The 20000-nt window shown below is 41.3% G+C and overlaps 3 protein-coding genes across 3 annotated transcripts in view; 1 reads left to right on the forward strand and 2 right to left on the reverse strand.

The window, feature by feature from the left end:
- The window catches only part of si:dkey-88e18.2 (interleukin-12 subunit beta), a 5633-nt gene extending 3609 nt beyond the window's left edge, over positions 1-2024 (forward strand). The window contains exons 7-8 of the mRNA XM_046863865.1: positions 513-629; positions 1727-2024. Of these exons, the coding sequence (XP_046719821.1) occupies positions 513-629; positions 1727-1807 (198 nt within the window). The 3' untranslated portion in view covers positions 1808-2024. The remainder of the gene's footprint in view (positions 1-512; positions 630-1726) is intronic.
- A 110-nt stretch (positions 2025-2134) lies between these two features.
- Positions 2135-8318, reverse strand: cfap161 (cilia and flagella associated protein 161). Its single transcript, XM_046863866.1, has 7 exons — positions 8071-8318; positions 7814-7903; positions 5496-5725; positions 4676-4757; positions 4257-4415; positions 3397-3470; positions 2135-3300 (listed from the first exon to the last, which is right to left on the reverse strand). The coding sequence occupies exons 1-7, from the start codon at positions 8140-8142 to the stop codon at positions 3174-3176; spliced, it is 834 nt and encodes a 277-aa protein (XP_046719822.1). The 5' UTR covers positions 8143-8318; the 3' UTR covers positions 2135-3173.
- Positions 8319-15119: 6801 nt separating this feature from the next.
- si:dkey-88e18.8 (major intrinsically disordered Notch2-binding receptor 1) lies at positions 15120-19244 on the reverse strand. The gene is made up of 3 exons (XM_046864719.1): positions 16917-19244; positions 16602-16787; positions 15120-15452 (listed from the first exon to the last, which is right to left on the reverse strand). The coding sequence occupies exons 1-3, from the start codon at positions 18750-18752 to the stop codon at positions 15270-15272; spliced, it is 2205 nt and encodes a 734-aa protein (XP_046720675.1). The 5' UTR covers positions 18753-19244; the 3' UTR covers positions 15120-15269.
- Positions 19245-20000: the final 756 nt, after the last annotated feature.

Consider the following 20000-nt stretch of genomic DNA (forward strand, 5'->3'; position numbering starts at 1 on the left):
CTGTAGAGAGATTTTGGATTTTGGAAACAGTGAAGATTGTCAATGTGTGTGAAGGTGACGATGAAGGTCAGTGTGTGACAGTAATGAGTTTGGGGAGATTTTTACTGTAACTTCAACCAACATATCAAACATACAGTTCAGTTCATACAGGTTCTGCTTGATGTTGAACTGATGCTGAACTGTATGTTGGTGATCAGTAGATGCACCAAGCGCCAATCAGAACACGTGTAAAACAGAGCGTGCGCTTGTTTCTGATTGGTGACTCGCTTTTTATCCACTCATAAATAAAAATTAAACGACTGATGTATTTGAGTAAAAAGTAACATATTTGACTTTGAAACTGAGAGTCACATTCAGTCTTTTTACATAAACTGAGTTGAATAAGTTAAAAGTCCTGTGATAAAAATGATCATAGGAACATTATAGTTATAATAAATGTGTACATGGATTGTGCACTTTGTTCACCACTGGTTTATAAACATGAACAAATAAATTTCTTCACCTTTCTTCAGAACGTGGACTCTTCAGGAGGAAACATCTTGATTCCGAGTGGAACCAGCAAACTGCGAGCTCGCTGCCGAGACTCACTGCTGCGCTCCCAGTGGAGTGAATGGACTGCGTGGCAAAATGTATCTCAATGAAACCCACACATGCACGCACACACACACACACACACACACACACACACACACACACACACACACACACACGAGTTTAAACTGGACATTCTTCTTCTCTCTCTCTCTCTCTCTCTCTCTCTCTCTTTCACACACACACACACAACACACACACACACACACACACACACACACACCGAGTTTAAACTGGACATTCTTCTTCTTCTTCTCTCTCTCTCTCTCTCTCTCTCTCTCTCTCTTTCACACACACACACACAAACACACACACACACACACACACACACACCGAGTTTAAACTGACATTCTTCTTCTTCTCTCTCTCTCTCTCTCTCTCTCTCTCTCTCTCTCTCACACACACACACACACACACACACACACACACACACACACACACACACACACACACACACACACACACACACACACACACCGAGTTTAAACTGGACATTCTTCTTCTTCTCTCTCTCTCTCTCTCTCTCTCTCTCTCTCTCTCTCTTTCACACACACACACACACACACACACACACACACACACACACACACACACATACTTATTTATCTATTTATTCTTGTTATTTTTGAGCATTCTGTATTTAAGTATTTATTTAATAATTTATTTAATAATTTATTTCTCTATTGTGTTTTATTCTTCTGATTAAAAATTTCTCTTCTTCTCCTTATCCTGTTTTTTGTTTTTTCATATTTCTGTGATTCCTTGTGTGTGTGTGTGTGTGTGTGTGTGTGTGTGTGTGTGTGTGTGTGTGTGTGTGTGTGTGTGTGTGTGCAGTGTCAGGAGGATTTCTGTAAATGAAGGCTTTTTAGGATGATAGAATTGAAGTCAGGGTTTAGTTTATTATGAAACTCTGAGGATGGGATTGTATTTATTATTACACATCTGAAGATTTGGGCAGATTTGAGAGAAAATGCTGGTGTTTAGATCTCAGACGTTCTGAGTGGAAATCAAAGTCACAAACTCTAATGAGTGATTTGAATTTGTTTCGTTCATCACGTAATTAATAAACATAACACAATAAATATTAGGTGTGCAACTGCACAGAAATGCACATGATGTCTCTTTGTGTCCTCAGGTGGGTAAGAGACGACCAAAAAAGAGCAAGAATCAAAAGAAAAAAGAGGAGAAGAAGAAAAAGGGACAAAAGAGCAGATAAAACCTGACTGACTCTAATATACAACTCTACACACTTCATTCTCTATCCATTATATGGCTGTTTAATTCATTTAGTGTGTGTGTGTGCGTGTATGTGTGTGTGTGTGTGTGCGCGTGTGTTTATAATAAAACCTGTTATTCTGTGTACTTACCAGCAGGAGGCAGTGCACCTTTCTACAGATTTTGCACTTTTAAAGAATAAATCTTTATAAATGTTCCACAACTCGTGTGATATTTACACAAATCTACAATTTAATCTACAAATCAATTTTCAATTTCAGTTTCCATAACAACAGACAAAACCCCCAGCAGCTTTATAACACCAGGTGCTCTGAAAGACCGGCAGGTTCTCAGAACTGCACTAGTTCTGATACGTTATCGTTTCCATAGTAACGGCTTATTCACAGGTGTGTAATATGTTCATGCAATGTGTGTGGAATGAATCTCCAGTTTTAGTGCTTTGTAACAGTCAGAGGTGACTGTAAGTTGGAGGTGTGGGCGCAGGTACAGGTGTGGGTGCAGGTGCCGATGCAAAACTGCAGGTGTGGGTACAGGTGTAGTTTCCAGAGCAGCTGGGGGTGAAGGTGTAGCTGCAGGTGCAGGTATATGTGCAGATGTGGGTACAGGTACAAGAGAAGTGTGTGTGCAGGTGCAGGTGTTGGTGTGTATGTGGGGGTGTGGGAGTGAGGTTAGGGTGCAGGTGCAGTGTTTTTGGGCAGTAAATTGAAACACAATTAACAAATCTCTGTCTATAATCGAGTTCTAAATCCCAAAACCAGGTAAAAATCTGGTGATCGGAACAGAAGAAACAACAACAGGTGGGAATCAGAAATGTGGAGTGAAGGTCAGAAGTGTCAGTTACACACTGAGCTGCTTCAGAATAGAGAGTATCTGAGTGTAAACTTTTCCACACTGTGAGTGAATTAAAGCCCTTTTAATCTGTGTGTGTGTTTGGTGTGTGTAGTATGTGTAAGTATCAGTCAGTAACGTAGCGGTTTATGTTTAAAAAATGATCAGATCTGCTGATAACATCCCAATAAACCACATCCAACATTATTAAACCTTTTTCTAATATTTTCACTCATTTCAAGCTTGTAAATAATCTTAATGTTATAATTAAGTTTTAATAATCACACACAGAACAATACAATTAGCAATAATTCAGACTGAAGAAGGAAACACACTGCGAGGTCTTTCAGCTGAAACAGGAATAAAGATCTGCTCATTTCATCATTATTGAATTCCAGGGTGCAGAAACGAGTTCCACGTGTGTACGTGTGGTCACTTTTCTGCTTGTGTGTGTGTGTGTGTGTGTGTGTGTGTTTCTAAATGGTTCTGGTCGGTGATGTCGGACTCGGTGTGACGTTTCAGCGCCTTGTTTCTTCGTCTCCAGGAGCCGCCGTCATGAGCATCCAGTGATTACAGTCCCGCTCGGCCTTGTGGGAATCCAGGAAGGTGTGGGCTGTGATCTCAGACTCTTTCCCGAATACAGTCCTACACGAGAATAATCAGAGTGAATCAGAGTCCGATCTAATCACAATTCATCAGAACAGCAGTGAACGAGTGTAAACACGCGAATCGTGTCCTTACCAAAGCGTGTGATCGGAGAGGGCGGAGAGACACTGGTTAGTCTTACAGTGAGACACGAGCAGCTTAGTGTTCACCTGCACACACACACACACACACACACACACGGTCATTTTCAGTCTGACCTTCAAACTATCATTTATCAAAACTATAACCTGAAAAAGACAGAAAGAAAAAACAGTGAAGAAAAAAAAAGAAAAACAGAGAGAATAAGAAAAAGAAAGAAAGCAAGATATAATGTGAGACAAATAAAAACAAAAAGAAAGAATAAAAGCGATGAAACACAACACTGCACACACATTCCGCAGTACACACTACCCATACAGTGGAGGTGTGTTTACAATTATTTGAAAGGTGTTTACAGGTGTGTATGAGTGTTTACAGGTATTTAACAGGTGTTTACAGGTGTTTTGAAAGTGTTTCCAGGTGTGTTTACAGGTATTTGAAAGGTGTTTACAGGTGTGTATGAGTGTTTACAGGTATTTAACAAGTGTTTACAGGTGTTTTGAAAGTGTTTCCAGGTGTGTTTACAAGTATTTGAAAGGTGTTTCCAGGTGTGTATGAGTGTTTACAGGTATTTGAAAGGTGTTTACAGGTGTTTTGAAAAAGTGTTTACAGGTGTGTTTACAGGTATTTGAAAGGTGTTTACAGGTGTGTATGAGTGTTTAGAAGGTAGAGGCATGTTTACCAGTATTTTACAGGTTTGCAGGTGTGTTAACAAGGACAGATGTGTGTTTACAGGTGTTTGCAGTTGTGTAGTTATGTGTGTAGTTGGGTTTACAGGTATTTACAGTTGTATATGTGTGTTTTCCAGGTATGTGCTTGTGTTTACAGATGTTTTACAGATGTGTTTTTGTGTTTACCTGCACAGGGTAGCCTTCATGTTCAAGTCGTTCCTGTGGATTGAAATAAAGCAGCCTCCACCAACACAGGAAGTCCAGCTGCTTCACTAAGGTCACTTCCTGTAGGCGGGATTTCTTAGCACACTTCTGGAAGCTTTTGTGGTCAGTGGCCAGGTAAAGCTGCACAGAACACACCTGGATTTTAGTGAAAAAACCTCCACGAGGTGAATGACCAATCAGACGCGACTGCGTGTTGTGCTGCATGAGTGTGTTGCCTAACCGAGGCGACGCTCCACTGAGCCGTGAAGGAGTTCATGATTTAACAAGAAGATGGAATTGTAAAATAAAGAATGATGTTGTTCCCCTTTTTACAGTGACATCACTGTTCCATTAAAGAAACTTTGAATCACATCCTGATAAGCTGCTGGTTGCTCATTTACCTCTCCCCCGAATCCTGGCGTTGTCCTGAGGGCGAAGTTCTGCTCATATCGGAGAATTTCTCCATCTGCAGTCTCATCGACACTAAACCACAAACCACAGAAAAAAAGAAGTGTGAGGGTGTGTGTGTGTGTGTGTGTGTGTGTGTGTGTGTGTGTGTGAGACACGCAATAAGCCTCATTTATAAATCTAAGAAAATGTTCAACAAATTTTTATTTTTACCAAACTGAAATAAAAAATTAGCAAATTAACAAAATGGACACTAAACATATAAAGAAAAGCAGGAAGGTACACATTGTGATCAAATATTCCAGTAGCGTAGCTCAGCCAGTGCATATATGTTTTACTCATATCACATCTGTATTTGATTATAAAGGTTGGCTTTTAAAATGTTCCTCAGTTTTTAATCAATGTTGGTTGCTGGAACTGTCAGCTATCAACAAAAATCCATAGCCATAGTTTTTTGAGTTATTAAAATAGCCTTATTATTCATTAGCAATGAAAATGAAAAAACGGCATTATAATACTAATATTACTAATATTTTAATAGGTGATATATCTCTTAAAAAGTAACAACCATTTGTTTGTATTGTACAGAACAAAATAATAAACTAATCCAGCCTTCAAAATAAATACATTTAAAATCATAATTAAATCTCCTTATTAATACTGCGTCACTAGAAATTGCTTTATTTCAGGTAATAAATATGATAAAAAGTCTGATTTTCTCCCAGAACACCACAGTTCCTTTTAAATGCTCCTTCTAATGATTTCTAAATGAACTCTGAGACCTGGAGTTCAATCCTACATGAAAATGATTACCTGGTGATGATGAAGGCGTTCCTCACACATGGCTGGATGCTGCTGGCTCCGCCCACCTGACATGGCCCCCGCAGGTACGGCTTGGAGTTGGTTTCCAGATGTGTTGTGATGTCACTGAGATCAGCGACGATGCTGAGGACACACTCGGGGTTCTCTGTTCTTCTTGTGTTTATCAGTATGACCGTGTCTCCGAAACGCAACAACCCGTCCGGGGAGGGGGACAGCGCCACCTAGAGCACAGGTACAGGTCACACTCCAATACATTAACTATGGCCTGGAATAAACACCTTATAAATAACAGCATCAGTGTGATATAAATAATCTCTTATTCATGTTTAACTCTATATCTTATTGTTTTCACTTCCTCTGAACAGCTTTCACTTCCTTCTGTCATGTCTCTCAGGTTTCCATTTCATTTCCAAACTATATATATATATATATATATACACACATCTTTTTTTCCATTAAAATTTTTCTTCCTCATTCAGACATCCCGGGAGGTAAAATGTTTCCTCAGAGTAAAACAAAATCACACAGACAGGAAATGCTAAATCCAAAATTGGAGAAACTGAGAAACGGAACTGATTTGGTACTTTCAGTGTCAGATACTGTTATTACTCATCAAACTCATAATCATACTGTAAACACATGTAATGTCTCATTATACTCGTTACATCATCATCAGGATGTGAAGACTAAAGACATGATACAGGAAGTTTGTCCAGTAAAGAGCCATTGTGATTGGCTGGAAGTTCAGGTGTGAATAGTGGATTGTGATTGGCTGGAAGTTCAGGTGTGAATAGTGGATTGTGATTGGCTGGAGGTTCAGGTGTGAATAGTGGATTGTGATTGGCTGGAGGTTCAGGTGTGAATAGTGGATTGTGATTGGCTGGAGGTTCAAGTGTGAATAGTGGATTGTGATTGGCTGGAAGGAGTTCAGGTGTGAATAGTGGATTGTGATTGGCTGGAGGTTCAGGTTTGAATAGTGGATTGTGATTGGCTGGAAGGAGTTCAGGTGTGAATAGTGGATTGTGATTGGCTGGAAGGAGTTCAGGTGTGAATAGTGGATTGTGAGTGGCTGGAGGTTCAGGTGTGAATAGTGGATTGTGATTGGCTGGAAGGAGTTTAGGTGTGAATAGTGGATTGTGATTGGCTGGAGGTTCAGGTGTGAATAGTGGATTGTGATTGGCTGGAAGGAGTTCAGGTGTGAATAGTGGATTGTGATTGGCTGGAAGTTCAGGTGTGAATAGTGGATTGTGATTGGCTGAAGGTTCAGGTGTGAATGGTGGATTGTGATTGGCTGAAGGTTCAGGTATGAATAGTGGATTGTGATTGGCTGAAGGTTCAGGTATGAATAGTGGATTGTGATTGGCTGAAGGTTCAGGTGTGAATAGTGGATTGTGATTGGCTGAAGGTTCAGGTGTGAATGGTGGATTGTGATTGGCTGAAGGTTCAGGTGTGAATAGTGGATTGTGATTGGCTGAAGGTTCAGGTATGAATAGTGGATTGTGATTGGCTGAAGGTTCAGGTGTGAATGGTGGATTGTGATTGGCTGAAGGTTCAGGTGTGAATGGTGGATTGTGATTGGCTGGAGGTTCAGGTGTGAATAGTGGATTGTGATTGGCTGAAGGTTCAGGTATGAATAGTGGATTGTGATTGGCTGGAGGTTCAGGTGTGAATAGTGGATTGTGATTGGCTGAAGGTTCAGGTGTGAGTTCAGAGTGTTGGTAGCATTTATCAGTTGAATGTAAATGTGCTGTTTATAAACACCTGTTACCATAGTTACATCCAGTTCCAGTTCCATCCTGAGTGTGACTGTGATTGTACACATTTCCTAATGACCTCACTGACCTCCATGGAGGAGTTTTGCACGTGGTGGAACTTCTATGGTGAATATTAATTTTTAAATAAACGGCTCGAGGCCCAACAATAAATTGACGAACTGGACAACATTTTTTTCAAATGATTGTAGTTTGATTCGGAGCAGCAGAACTGTAGATGTAACGAGTCGTATATTTAAACTGTGTAATGAAAATAAAGTTATTTTGATCCATTCAGTCAGTTTTGCTCTGCAAACATTAATAACAGCTTGAGCTCCTCAATGCTGGAAGTGACCATGGTATAATTCCACTGTGTGAGGTCTTACACCATTATAATGCTCTCTGGGGTGTTCTTCACCTCCACCTGCACTAATGTCCTGTAACACCTCATACCTACACCTGCATTATCACTTATATAAAACAGTGTAAGTAGAAGTCATGGTCTCTATGTGATATCTGAGATATGATGGATGAGGTGAGATGAGATGAGATACTTACAGGTTTGAGGAGGTTTTGTTTTAAAACGGAGTTTTTTTGGACAGTGAGCTCTCCTCTGTCCTTCTGCTGCAGAAACTCCATTAGAGCCTCCTGCACACACACACACACACACACACACACACACACACACACACACACACAGAGTAAGTTAATTTTAGAGTGTGTGCGGTGTGTTTAATGTGTATTTTATGCGTGTATACTGTGGTGTAGCGTGTGTGTGTGTGTGTGTGTGTGTGTGTGTGTGTGTGTGAGTGAACCTTTTCCAGAGTGATCTCCTCTCTCCAGTTCCCCACGCGGACACTCGGCCTGTAAATTCCCACGTGATTCATTTCAGATCTCGAACAAAAACACGTTATTTCACAATAGAAATGCAAAAAAACACACTCCGCGTGTGTGTGTACGTGTGTGTCGCTATAATCCTCGCCGTGACGTGTATTTGTTTTCAGCACTGCATCGGAAACAGGTGTTTATGCGTCTCCATGGCAACGAGCATTAAAGTAAGGAAGAACAGATCCGGTAGAGGGCGCTGGGGGGCAGGTCCGGGAATGGCGGAGTCGGTTTAAACACTGGAGACTCCTTCTATTCTTCTTCTTCTTCTTTTTCTTCTTCTTCTTTTCTTCTTCTTCTCTTTTCTGCTGCTCCCATCAGGGGGCGCCACAGTGGATAATCCGTCTCCACACCCCTCTGTCCTCTACATCTGACACCCACTACCTGCATGTCTTCTCTCACCACATCCATAAACCTCCTCCTCTTTTCCTCCCACCTGGTGTCTCCATCCTCAGCGTTCTCCTACTGATATACGTGGGGAACAATTAGGCTTTAATAAAAACATGCACTATTGTCGTGGCTGCGAGAATCGAGAACTAATCACCACCTTCTGACCAATCAGAGTGCAGGATTTAAAAAGATAAACAAACAAACAAACAACAACAACAAAATTATATATATATATTACTAATGGATGATCCAGTGTGACTGTGGTGAAGGAAAACCTCCCTGAGAAGGCATGTGGAAGGAACCTTGAGAGGAACCTCATCCTGATCCTCACCACTATAATGTCCATCATGAGAGTTTCAGAAAGAGTTGAACACGGGGGTAAATGTGATGCAGGAAGATTTCGATGGGCAGATTTTAAGATCTACAGACTTTAAAAACACTTTATACTTCTAATAGTTTCATATTTACTTTTTTAAATAAAAATATATAAAATATAAAAAATAAATGTAAACTAAAGTGTTTATTAAATACAACATACGCAAATAATAAATAAAAATTGTTTTCAAACTTTTTTTTTGTGTTTGTGTTTATGCAGGAATGAAAAAACTCCAAGATATTTACACAGACCTAAAGTGCCGGTGTGTGTGTGTGTGTGTGTGCGTGCGTGTGTGTGTGCGTGTGTGTGGTAAGTGATGTTAAGTGCCTCACTGTCAATAACGGAACTACACACCATAAGTAGAGAAGATGTGGATGTTATGAAAGCAAAGTTCTGAAATATTAAAACTGACAGGAAGTGAAAAGTTGCACTCTCACACACACACACACACACACACACACACACGCACGCGCGCACATGCATGAACCACACAAATATGACACTATTTATTTTGCTGCAATGAAATATAAATACAAATATAAATATAAATATAATTGATGTGTTTATAGTAAACTGCAGCTCCTTCTTATGATATTAATATTATTATCAGCTAATAAATGATAATAATAAATAATAATTCTATCTTGCGCCCGGTTTATCGCGGAATCGCGTTTCCCACATAAATAATTCACTTATTTGATTTTTATGGAGTTTTATGTTGAAATAATGAAATGTATTATTACAAATACATTTATTAATTATAAAATGAAGTAAAATGTTAATACAGTACTGTATAAATAAAACAGCATTTTTGGAGTTTTTGTTTATCACAGTTTTCCGTTGGGGGCAGTTTTGGAACGTAATCACTGTGATGATCGTGAGATTTCTGTAAATAGATGTTTGTGTGTTTGTTTCATGATGTTTTTGACGCAGGCAGACGGACGGTTGAGAGAGAGAGAGAGTCAAGAAGCTTTTATTGTCATTTCAACCATATATAGCTGATGCAGTACACAGTGAAATGAAACAACGTTTCTCCTGAACCCAGGTGCTCCATAAAACAACATAAAACAACATAAAACAACATAAAACAACATAAAACAACAGTCACAGAACAGAAGAACACACGGCCAGGAACTAAGATCCTCGCCACATAAAGCAACTGGTGCAAACAGTGCAAAAGACAACACAAGACAGTGCAAGAGACAACACAAGACAGTGCAAGAGACAACACAAGACAGTGCAAGACAATACACAAAATATAAAAATAAGAATAGCAGTAGCTCCGCCAGTAAAACTTGTCGTGACAGGATAAGGTGCACAGTAGCAGAAATGTAAACAAATATAAACAGAATTTTGCAATTCTATAATAGTGTAAAAAATATGGTAGCAGCAATCAAGATAAAGTGAACAGTGACCAATGGATTCACAGAATATTGTGCAAAAAGAGCAAGTCCCGGAGATCAGCAACAAACGGCATGTAAACATTATGCTATAATGAGAGGTGTGAATGGTGCTGAGACCTGGGTGTGTGAAGTGTATGTGTGTTGAGTCCGGTTGTACAGATCAGTCACTCAGTTGTGTGTAAGTGTGTGTGTGTGTGTGTGTGTGTGTGTGTGAGAGAGTTCAGTCCAGATGTTTGTTCAGGAGCCTGACGGCTTGGAAAAACTGTTACACAGTCTTGATGTGACGGCCCGAATGCTTCGGAACCGTTTTCCTGATGGTAGGAGGGTGAAGTATGTGTGTGAGGGGTGTGTGTGATCGTCCACAATGCTGTGTGCTTTGCGGATGCAGTGTGTGGTGTAAATGTCCATGATAGAGGGGAGAGAGACTCCAATGATCTTCTCAGCTGTCCTCACTATCCTCTGTAGGGTCTTGCGATCCGAGACGGTGCAATTCCCAAACCAGGCAGTGATGCAGCTGCTCACGATGCTCTCGATGGTCCCTCTGTAGAACATGGTCAGGATGGGGGGAGGGAGGTGGGCTTTCCTCAGCCTTCTCAGGAAGTAGAGACGCTGCTGGGCTTTCTTGGTGATGGAGCTGGTGTTAAGTGACCAGGTGAGGTTATCCGCCAGATGAACACCAAGGAATTTGGTTAACAGAGTTTAGATTTTATTCTGTATTGTAACTTTCCATCAATCAAATCGAATGATCCCTGATTCCATGTTCAATTAAAGATATGATTTTACGCTCGTGTCCACACTGAGAACGCAGGATCTCACTACAGTATCTCATCATAAGAAAATGCTATTTAGTTAGTTAGTTAGTTGTTTAGTTATTTAGTTATTTATTTAGTTAATTAATTAATTAGTTAGTTAGTTAGTTCGGTTATTAATTAGTTAGTTAGTTAGTTAGTTAGTTAATTAGTTAGTTAGTTAGTTAGTTAGTTAGTTAGTTAGTTAGTTAGTTACATGGCTGTGGATTAGAAGCAGTGAGAATCACCTGGATCATATTGACCTGTATGATCAGGATTCACCTGAGGAGTAACGGTGATCAGAGACATCAGTGTGACTGCAGGTGTGGTTTTAATGGAGATCTTGGAGAAAGTGCGTGATGACACTCCGGTAGCAGCAGCAGTGTTAAATAACATCTGTGATATCATGATGTTGATGGCAATAATCCAGTTGGCCATCTTGTACGCTGTACCTGTATTCAGATCTGTGGTTGTGGAACAGGAGAGCATACATCACCTGTTCCAGAAAGCCAAGCAGACAGGAGGAGGTAACCAGGCTGAGGGTACCAAGACTTTTTTGTACATTTGTCCTGCTGCAGGATGAAGCCATGAGGTCTTCTCCAGGTCATCACAGATAATGTGCACTGTATGAATGATGATCGTGTAGAACGTGAGGCTGAAGCCACATCATCAAGATCACTTAGCGAAAAATATTTTCAGCTTCTGCTCGTTTCTAAATTGAAACATCGAAAACATCTTCACACAGATAACAGGTTCTGTTTCCTACAAATCACACTGAGGAGCTCACACACATCTGGGATTAGCTAGAGCTGCTGTGATTAACAGCAGAGAGAGTTTCTGCTCCTCCCACCCAGGACTCCTAAACACGTCTTATTGGTTTAACTTTTAAAAAATGAGAGGGAGTTTTAAGCACAGCATCAAGGCATGAAAGTCAAGGTGGTGTTTCCTGTAGGTGCTGAAGAACCAGTTGCTGTTGGTCATCTTTCAGAGATCGTATGATGTTAGTAAAATCAAAACAGGTCTCAAAACCATCAACAACCTGATGCCTGGAAAAGTCATTTCTAATTTTTAATTTTTCATTCCTCAATCCTCTGTGTTCTGATTTGATGTAGATAAAGAACTTCACTGGATCTTTTTCAGATCTTGGTCAGTTCTGGGTGTAGACACCTGAGTGTACATTCACAGAGCTTTCGTTGCACTGATTGGAGGAGCATGTGGAAAACATGGAGGAGCTGGAGATGTCTCAGAACCACTCTGAACTTTAGGGCCAGGTGAAGCCTCATGATCCATCACATGTGAGAGACATAAAATTCCACCAATACAAACCATGTGACTTTAATATACTCTCTCTCTCTCTCTCTCTCTCTCTCTCTCTCTCTCTCTCTCTCTCTCTCTCTCTCTCTCTTTTATTTTCCATCAATCTACCGTTCTCTTACTTTCTTTCTATCTCTTGCTCTTTCTCTCTGTGTGAGAATTCCTACATTCATGTCAGAGGTTCCACATGAAGCCGTTCTCATTAATCACTCAGTGGAGACAGAACTGGGACTCTGCAACCTTCAGCTTCAGAAAGAGGACACACACACACACACACACACACACACACACACACACACACACACACACACACACACACACACACACACACACTCTCTCTCTCTCTCTCTCTCTCTCTCTCTCTCTCTCTCTCACTCTCTCTCTCTCTGGCTCTGTCTTCCTCTTTCTGTCTTAATCTTTCCATTCCTCACTTCTGGCCATCACAAACCATTACTGCTCCAATGTTATTACTTTGTGTGTGTGTGTGTGTGTGTGTGTGTGTGTGTGTGTGTGTGTGTGTCTCATCATTGATCCCCCACATCCATTATAAATCCCCGTGGACGAATTTCTGCAAGTTTTCAGCTCCTGCAAAACAGCCAGTGAGTGATAAAGATGTTCTGTCAGGCTTTTAGTCCATGGTGTTGTTTGAAAGTGCAGGATCTTCTCTCTGTGTTATAATAATAATAATAATAATAATAATAATAATAATAATAATAATAATACAAACATACACTGTAATCACTATCAGGGGGTTTATTTCATCACATCTGATTACGATGTGCATTTGATGTGTAATGAGGTGATATTGTTTGTATCTCTGATCGAATTCAAGCCCAAACTAAATCGTTCTGATCTCGCTGTGGATGATCAGCTTACACCATGGTCCCTTCCAGCATTGAGGAGTTCAAGCTGTTATTGTATTTTTAAAGTGAAACTGAATGAATGGATCAAAACAACTTTATTTTCATTACATATTTTATATCCGACTCATTACATCTGCAGTTCTGCTGCTCCGAATCACACACACGTCTGATACTAATAATGAAGCTGTTGAACTCCTGGTGCTGTTCTTTATTCTGTTTCTGATGTGAATGTTTTCTCCTCCTCAAATTCATCTTTTACTAAAACATCCCTGTATTCACAAGTTCCACCAGACGCAAAACTCCTCCATGGAGGTCAGTGAGGTCATTAGTAAATGTGTACAATCGCTGTGTCACTCAGAATGGAACAGGAACTGGATGTTACTATGGTTACAGGTGTTTATAAGCAGCACATTAGTTCAGATTCAACTGACAAACACAAACTACCAACAGTCTGAACTCACACCTGAACCTCTAGCCAATCACAATCCACTATTCACACCTGAACCTCTAGCCAATCACAATCCATTATTCACGCCTGAACTTTCATCCAATCACAATCCACTATTCACACCTGAACTTCCAGCCAATCACAATCCACTATTCACACTGATCCTGTTTATTCATATTTATATTTATAAGTTGGTGTGTTAAAAGAAGAAAAAAGGGTGAGTAAAAATCTGAGTTTAAAGTCTCAGATTGTGGTGTTTGTGCATCTCTGGTATGCAGGGTTTAGTACTGAGACCGGTAGAAATGTAGAGGTCCACATAAGGACAGCAGGTGAACCTGTGATGGTTTCACAGTCACCTGAGGCTGTACAGTATGCAGTATAATATATGATATATATAAAGAAATGTAGATCTGCAGTGAATGTAATTTTGGATATCGGACGTGTCCTTCAGAATAGCTTCAGGCTCTTCAGGTCATTCAGGTTAAATGATGTAAAAGCATTAAATGTGCACAAATCACACGTTTCTCCTCCTCATCTATCCGTCCTACAGAGACGAGCGAGAACACCAGACTGATACTGGAAACTCAAAGAGCACTCACAACTCCATCAAAGGGAAGTGCAGGGTTGTTGTTTGTGTGTGTGTGTGTGTGTGTGTGTGTGTGTGTGCGTGTGTGAGGGGATTCCCCTGTTGTTTGAGTCAAATTGATGATGAATTGAATTACACTAATGGGCATTTCAGCAGCAGCTAATAGAATTTACCAGAAACATTTCCTAACTCTAAAGTGTCCAATCAGCTTGTTTTGTGTGTGTGTGTGTGTGTGTGTGTGTGTGTGTGTGTGTGTTGTACTAAGGTAATAAAACTTATTAAAACAATCCCACAGTCCTTTTTTCTCCTCTATCCATGCTTTGTGTCAGAGAATGGAAGCGAAGTTACTGTTGCTCCCTGAAGTTGATTCATGAATAACTCATTTTAATATTATAACATTCATGTACATATTAGTTCCTGTTGTGACTTACATTATAGCAGCAATAAACACACTTTCCACCAGGTTACAGCTTTACCTGACTGTTACAAAGGGCTTGTACTGGAGACTCCTTCCATTCACGTTACTTCTTATTTTAAGACGATTTCAGCATGTGCTTTACATGTGATTACTATAGAAACCATAACATACTGGAATGACTGCATTAAGATATAAATGCAATATCATATAAATGTAATAAATAAATATAAGTTTTAGGATTTAGGACCATGCAAGTGTATGATCTCCTGTGGACAACTTATATTCATGAACATCACTGATTTTAACCCTATTTCTTAATTTTGTATAGAGAAACCCGACCCCCAGGATGTGTGTGGTGTAAGATCACACCGTGTACTCACACAGAGATGTGCAAACATTTTATTCAACTCTCTACACGCAATTATTTCTGTTCATGCATTTCTTAAAAACTAACAGGAATAAACACACAATGACATCCAGAATACTAGAGTGTGTTATACGTGTGTGTGTGTGTGTGTGTGTGTGTGTGTGTGTGTGTGAGATTTAGGCAGTGCATATAGGGATGACGATGATGAGGATGAGGATGACGGTGGCAGTGACGCTGATGGCGGTGATGCGGTATCCCTGCGTCCGGGTGCAGCGTGTCAGAGACTGCGAGCGGCGCAGGAGTGTGTCCGACACCGGAGTGTAAACCTCATCCATCCAGAAGTCCAGAGACTCAGGGGCCTGAAACACACACACACACACACACACACACACACACGTGCACATATACACACACACACACACACACACACACACACACACACACACACACAGAGACACACATGTGCACATATACAATCATACACACACACACACACACACACACACACGTGCACATATACACACGTGCACATACACACACACACACACACACACACACACACGTGCATTAAAGATCATGTCTACATCTATTTTTTTATATTAAAATGTCTGGCTTAATAAATATGCATTATTATGTAAATTAGGAAATACCCACAGTTCCAATCATAATATTAAGCTTGGACACACATGGGGGTGTGGTTTAATTAGCATATTTATTAATATTTATAAATCCTGTAAATTAGATCAAGTAACCCTAGATTTTTATTTGATCTGATCAAGTCTCAGATCTACATTTTGACTTTCTCAATGATTTATTTCATCAGGCATCAGCAAACCTGTCTGAATGTATTCCTGCGTTACCATGACGACCATCATCCGTTTTAATAATCAACTACTAATTATTATGCAGAATGTTCGTTATAGAAAAACATTCATTGAATTCCTGAGTTCAAAGGAACCTAAGATCACACTTAGCTCCACCCCAAAACACACAAAGTAACAATCACACTTCCTTATCGCTGTTATTCAGGTGTTATTCAGGTGTTTTCACACAAAACAGAAGCAGACTGTAAGAATCTTAGTGACGGTTACCTGACGGTTCCCATTGCCTTTGAACTTATAATATAATATAATATAATATAATATAATATAATATAATATAATATAATATAATATAATATAATATAATATAATATAATATAATTACGATTCAGCAGTGATGACGTTTTTCTAAACTTTTAGAACCTTGTGAATAACAGTTGAATGGTTTCAGATGTTCCAGTTTAGGTAAATGTGCAGGTTTCATGATTGCAGTAGAGAAAAAGAGAAGACACCTGCAGGTATTTCTCAGGAGATGAATCAGTAAAAAGATAAATAAATAAATAATTCACATATTGTCCTGTGAAACCTCTAAATCAAACTTTTTTTTTTTAATTGACTCTGTTTTCAAAATGGACATCAGCAACCTTCAGAGAAACATCAGCAGATGTCTGAGGAGCGAGAGTTTACCTGCAGGTCAAGGGGTGTGAGCTCTGACTGACTCCAGGACACCTTTGGTCGATCAGTTGGGTGAAGGTTGGCTTTTTGCATGGAGGAGCGTGGAGGAGCCTTGTGGATGTCAGGAATGATGATGGAACTCTTTCTCTCCTGAACTGGATGGTTCTCCTTCTTATAAAGTGCTCCATGATGCTCGGTCTGCGTATGTGAACAAAATCAAGACACAGAAAGTCAAGAATTAAGTGTTGTGGGTTCATGGCTGATCGTGTGTGTTTTTGCGTGCATGTTTGTGTTAGTGTGTGTGTGTGTATGTGTGTGTGTGCATACATGTAAAGGATGTAGGTGTTGCTCCTTGCTGTAGCTGACGCTCCATTCGCGATGTTGCTCAGAGCTGCTGCTCTCTGTATGGCTCCTGGAGTTGCGCGTAAACAAACCCCTGCGTTTAGCGGCAGCTCCGTCTGCCTCAGAACTCAGACTGGGTCTGGAGCTTCTCTCTGATGGAGCCTGTGGTGGAGGCTGCTGCTGGACAGGTTCTGAGTTTGAATGCACCAGTTGGCCTCTTTGCTCCAGCCGGTTCAGTGTGGAGAGGACGAGCGCCAGCTGCTCTCTCAGCTCAGAGATTGGCTCCAGACGCTGCTCCAGCTCCGTGACCCTCTGCAGGAGTCGTCCCACGCCCCATCGCACTCCTTCTTCTGGTCCCTCGAGAGAGTGAAACAGACGTCTGAGCTTTCCTAAACGCTCCCGGCGCTCTGGCAACCCAGCTCCACCTCCTTCCTGAGGTCCTCCTGAATCTCCAGGAAGGACGGCCATTGAGCCACACATGCTAATGTCATCCAAAAAGCGGAAAATTGCACTAATGTCATCTTCTGCAATGTCTGTGTTATCGATTGAGAGCTTTTCACTCAGTAGGAGGCTCCTCAGAGCACGCCGGTCACCAAGGTCCGTCTGAGTGGCCACACTAACCACGCCCTCAGCATCAGGTGACCAGTCATACCAAGCATCCAGACTTATCCCACTCAGACGCTTTAGGGTGTCTCGAACTGACTGCACGATAAACGGGTCAAACCCGGGAATGTCGAAGCTACTGCCCTCGAAGCTGGGTTTAGTAAATCTGGTTTTTGAAAGTCCAGATTTGTCTAAAGCAGATTTTTCTGATCTAGGTCTTTGTGGTTTTGGCCGGTCCAGTCCAGGATTGTCACGCTCAGACGGTTCTATGAGGCTGCTGTCGATGTCCAGACTGTGGCTTTTGGCCGCCAGGGCCGGACTTTGGTGGTACGTCCTTTCTATGACTGTAGGCCCAAAGTAGGTGGAGCTCTGCAGGTCATCTAAACTTTTATGTTTCTGGAGGTAGGGAGTCTGTGCATCAGGCGGTGTATCTGTTTCAGAAGACTGCGTTTGAACATCTTCTAAATGTGCATCATGAGCAGATTCAGAATAAGGGTTGTTACAGGAAAGAAACTGTCCATCGTCACTGTCCTCTCTGGATCCCTCCTGGATCGGACTGCTGCCATCTGCGGGAATAAACGGCACCAGTTTGTGGAATTCCGCCTTGAAGATGCTTCTCTTCTGAATGCAGCTTTGAACCAGATCCACATCTCGATCCCCCTTGGTGGCCGAGTCTTGGTTCCCAGAGGAAGTGCAAGAAACATCTAGAGAGTGTGCCCTCTGCATGATGTGTCGCTGATGCGTGTGAGTGAGCGATCGCGCTGGAGTGTTCACGTGCGACCCCCCGGTGTTCAGACTGATCAGTGCCTCAGTGGAGTCCTCATATTTACATCCTGGAGCTATAACTCCGCCTTCTGCATGCAGCCAATCACAGTGTGCATGCTCCTGAGGGCAGCCCAAGCAGGAGGTCAGGGAATTAGTGTGTGAGGGCGGCAGACGTGTGTGTGTGAGCAGGTTGAAGAGCGAGACGACGTCAGCGGCCGCAGACAGACGGTTGCTGCAGGGAGGATGAAGACGTTCACGGAAAAGCGTGGCCGGGAAACACGGGTCTCGGCACGCCGTGGAGTACAGCAGACTCCTCAGCTCCAACAGCGGGTGAAGCTCATAACGTCCACTCAGATACACGCACACGTCTGCGTAGGACACCCGTGCACGGCACGCGCCCAGAACCTCGAGGATCTCCAGAAGAACCAGGGCATCGTCTGCGCTGTCTGACATCACTGCAGTGACCTACACTGCTTTAAATTTACTCATCAAATGTGGACCATTCACCCACATCATTCTGAACAAATCCCTCCAGAACAAACAGCAAAAAAATCACGAGGTAGTTCAGCTACGTAGCAGCTGGAGTAAGAGATGCACAGAGAAGAAAAAAACATCTAAAACATCCCATTTACTCACTGTGGAAAATTCAACCAGGTCACATTCTTGTTATTCCAGTTTCCTTTGCTCATGTTCCTGCACAGACATGCAGGGAGAAATGTAGTTACTTCCACGAAGCCCAAATGAAGTACATCACTGCAGAGCTCTGACCTTCTTCAGAGCCTTAAAATAGCCCCAGTCCTGGCAGCATAGGGCAGAAGCAACTTCAGATCGCACTGGAGCAGAAATGCAGAATGAAACATCTGGAGATAAAAACACACGTGGATCATTGCATCACCAGCGTTCAGTTACAGCGAGGAGACATGCAGGACATCCGGAGAGTGCAGTGTGGTGCAGGGACGAGAACAGGGACGGGGTGGAACCTGAGCTCATTTCACTCATCCTCTAGGAGCTTCATAGGAGGAAGCGCTAAACACTTCCGCCATCTACTGACAGGAGCAGAAACATGGAACTGCTCTTTTTTCAATAATAAACACAGTAAATGAACTTCTGCAGCAACGTTTCTTCACAAATTGTAGATAAATTATAATCACAGCTTGGGTTGCCAGATAACTTTTTATATTCCTAATAATAATCCATCTCCTGACCTAAGGGGACGTCAAAAATCATAAAAAAAATGTTTTTACAGCGATATTTGAAATCAGACAAACATTGTTATCAGACATCTGAGTTTTAGCTTGATGATTAGATGATTCAGGCAATCTCACATTTTTATTTATGTATGTGTAATGGTGATTTTTTTTCTGTACAAACAAAACCATGATTTAATTATTAATGTCCTCAAGTGCTATAACAAATTCCAAAACTGTGCTTTAGCATTTATAACATTTCTGTTCTGTCTTTTTTGGCATTTGAAAGATACATGAATGTTCCATGATTTCTTTTGACCAAACAAATATATAAACGTTCAGATCTTCCACTTTATTTCCACCCCAACCCATTAAACCTCCACCTTCATGTGTGTGTGTGGGGGTGAGGGAGTCTGATCACATCTCTTCTGTTCACCTTCTTACACATGTTCTTCTGTTAGAGACACAAATGTCCCACACTATAAAACACCTGGTGTTTCCACATGCAATGTCC

The sequence above is a fragment of the Silurus meridionalis genome, chromosome 13 (assembly GCF_014805685.1).
Source record: "Silurus meridionalis isolate SWU-2019-XX chromosome 13, ASM1480568v1, whole genome shotgun sequence".
Classification (NCBI taxonomy): Eukaryota; Metazoa; Chordata; class Actinopteri; order Siluriformes; family Siluridae; genus Silurus; species Silurus meridionalis.

What these genes read in the sequence shown, in the direction of transcription:
- cfap161 (XM_046863866.1), bottom strand. Translation starts at nt 8,142, where the DNA reads ATGAATCACGTGGGAATTTACAGGCCGAGTGTCCGCGTGGGGAACTGG. An exon ending in AGGAGATCACTCTGGAAAAG is followed by an intron (nt 7,904 to 8,070) that starts GTTCACTCACAC and finishes GTGTGTGTGCAG; the next exon opens with GAGGCTCTAATGGAGTTTCT. An exon ending in ATGAAGGCTACCCTGTGCAG is followed by an intron (nt 3,471 to 4,256) that starts GTAAACACAAAA and finishes GTGTGTGTGCAG; the next exon opens with GTGAACACTAAGCTGCTCGT.
- si:dkey-88e18.8 (XM_046864719.1), bottom strand. Translation starts at nt 18,752, where the DNA reads ATGTCAGACAGCGCAGACGATGCCCTGGTTCTTCTGGAGATCCTCGAG. An exon ending in AACACCTACATCCTTTACAT is followed by an intron (nt 16,788 to 16,916) that starts GTATGCACACAC and finishes TCACATACGCAG; the next exon opens with ACCGAGCATCATGGAGCACT. An exon ending in TCACACCCCTTGACCTGCAG is followed by an intron (nt 15,453 to 16,601) that starts GTAAACTCTCGC and finishes TGTGTGTTTCAG; the next exon opens with GCCCCTGAGTCTCTGGACTT.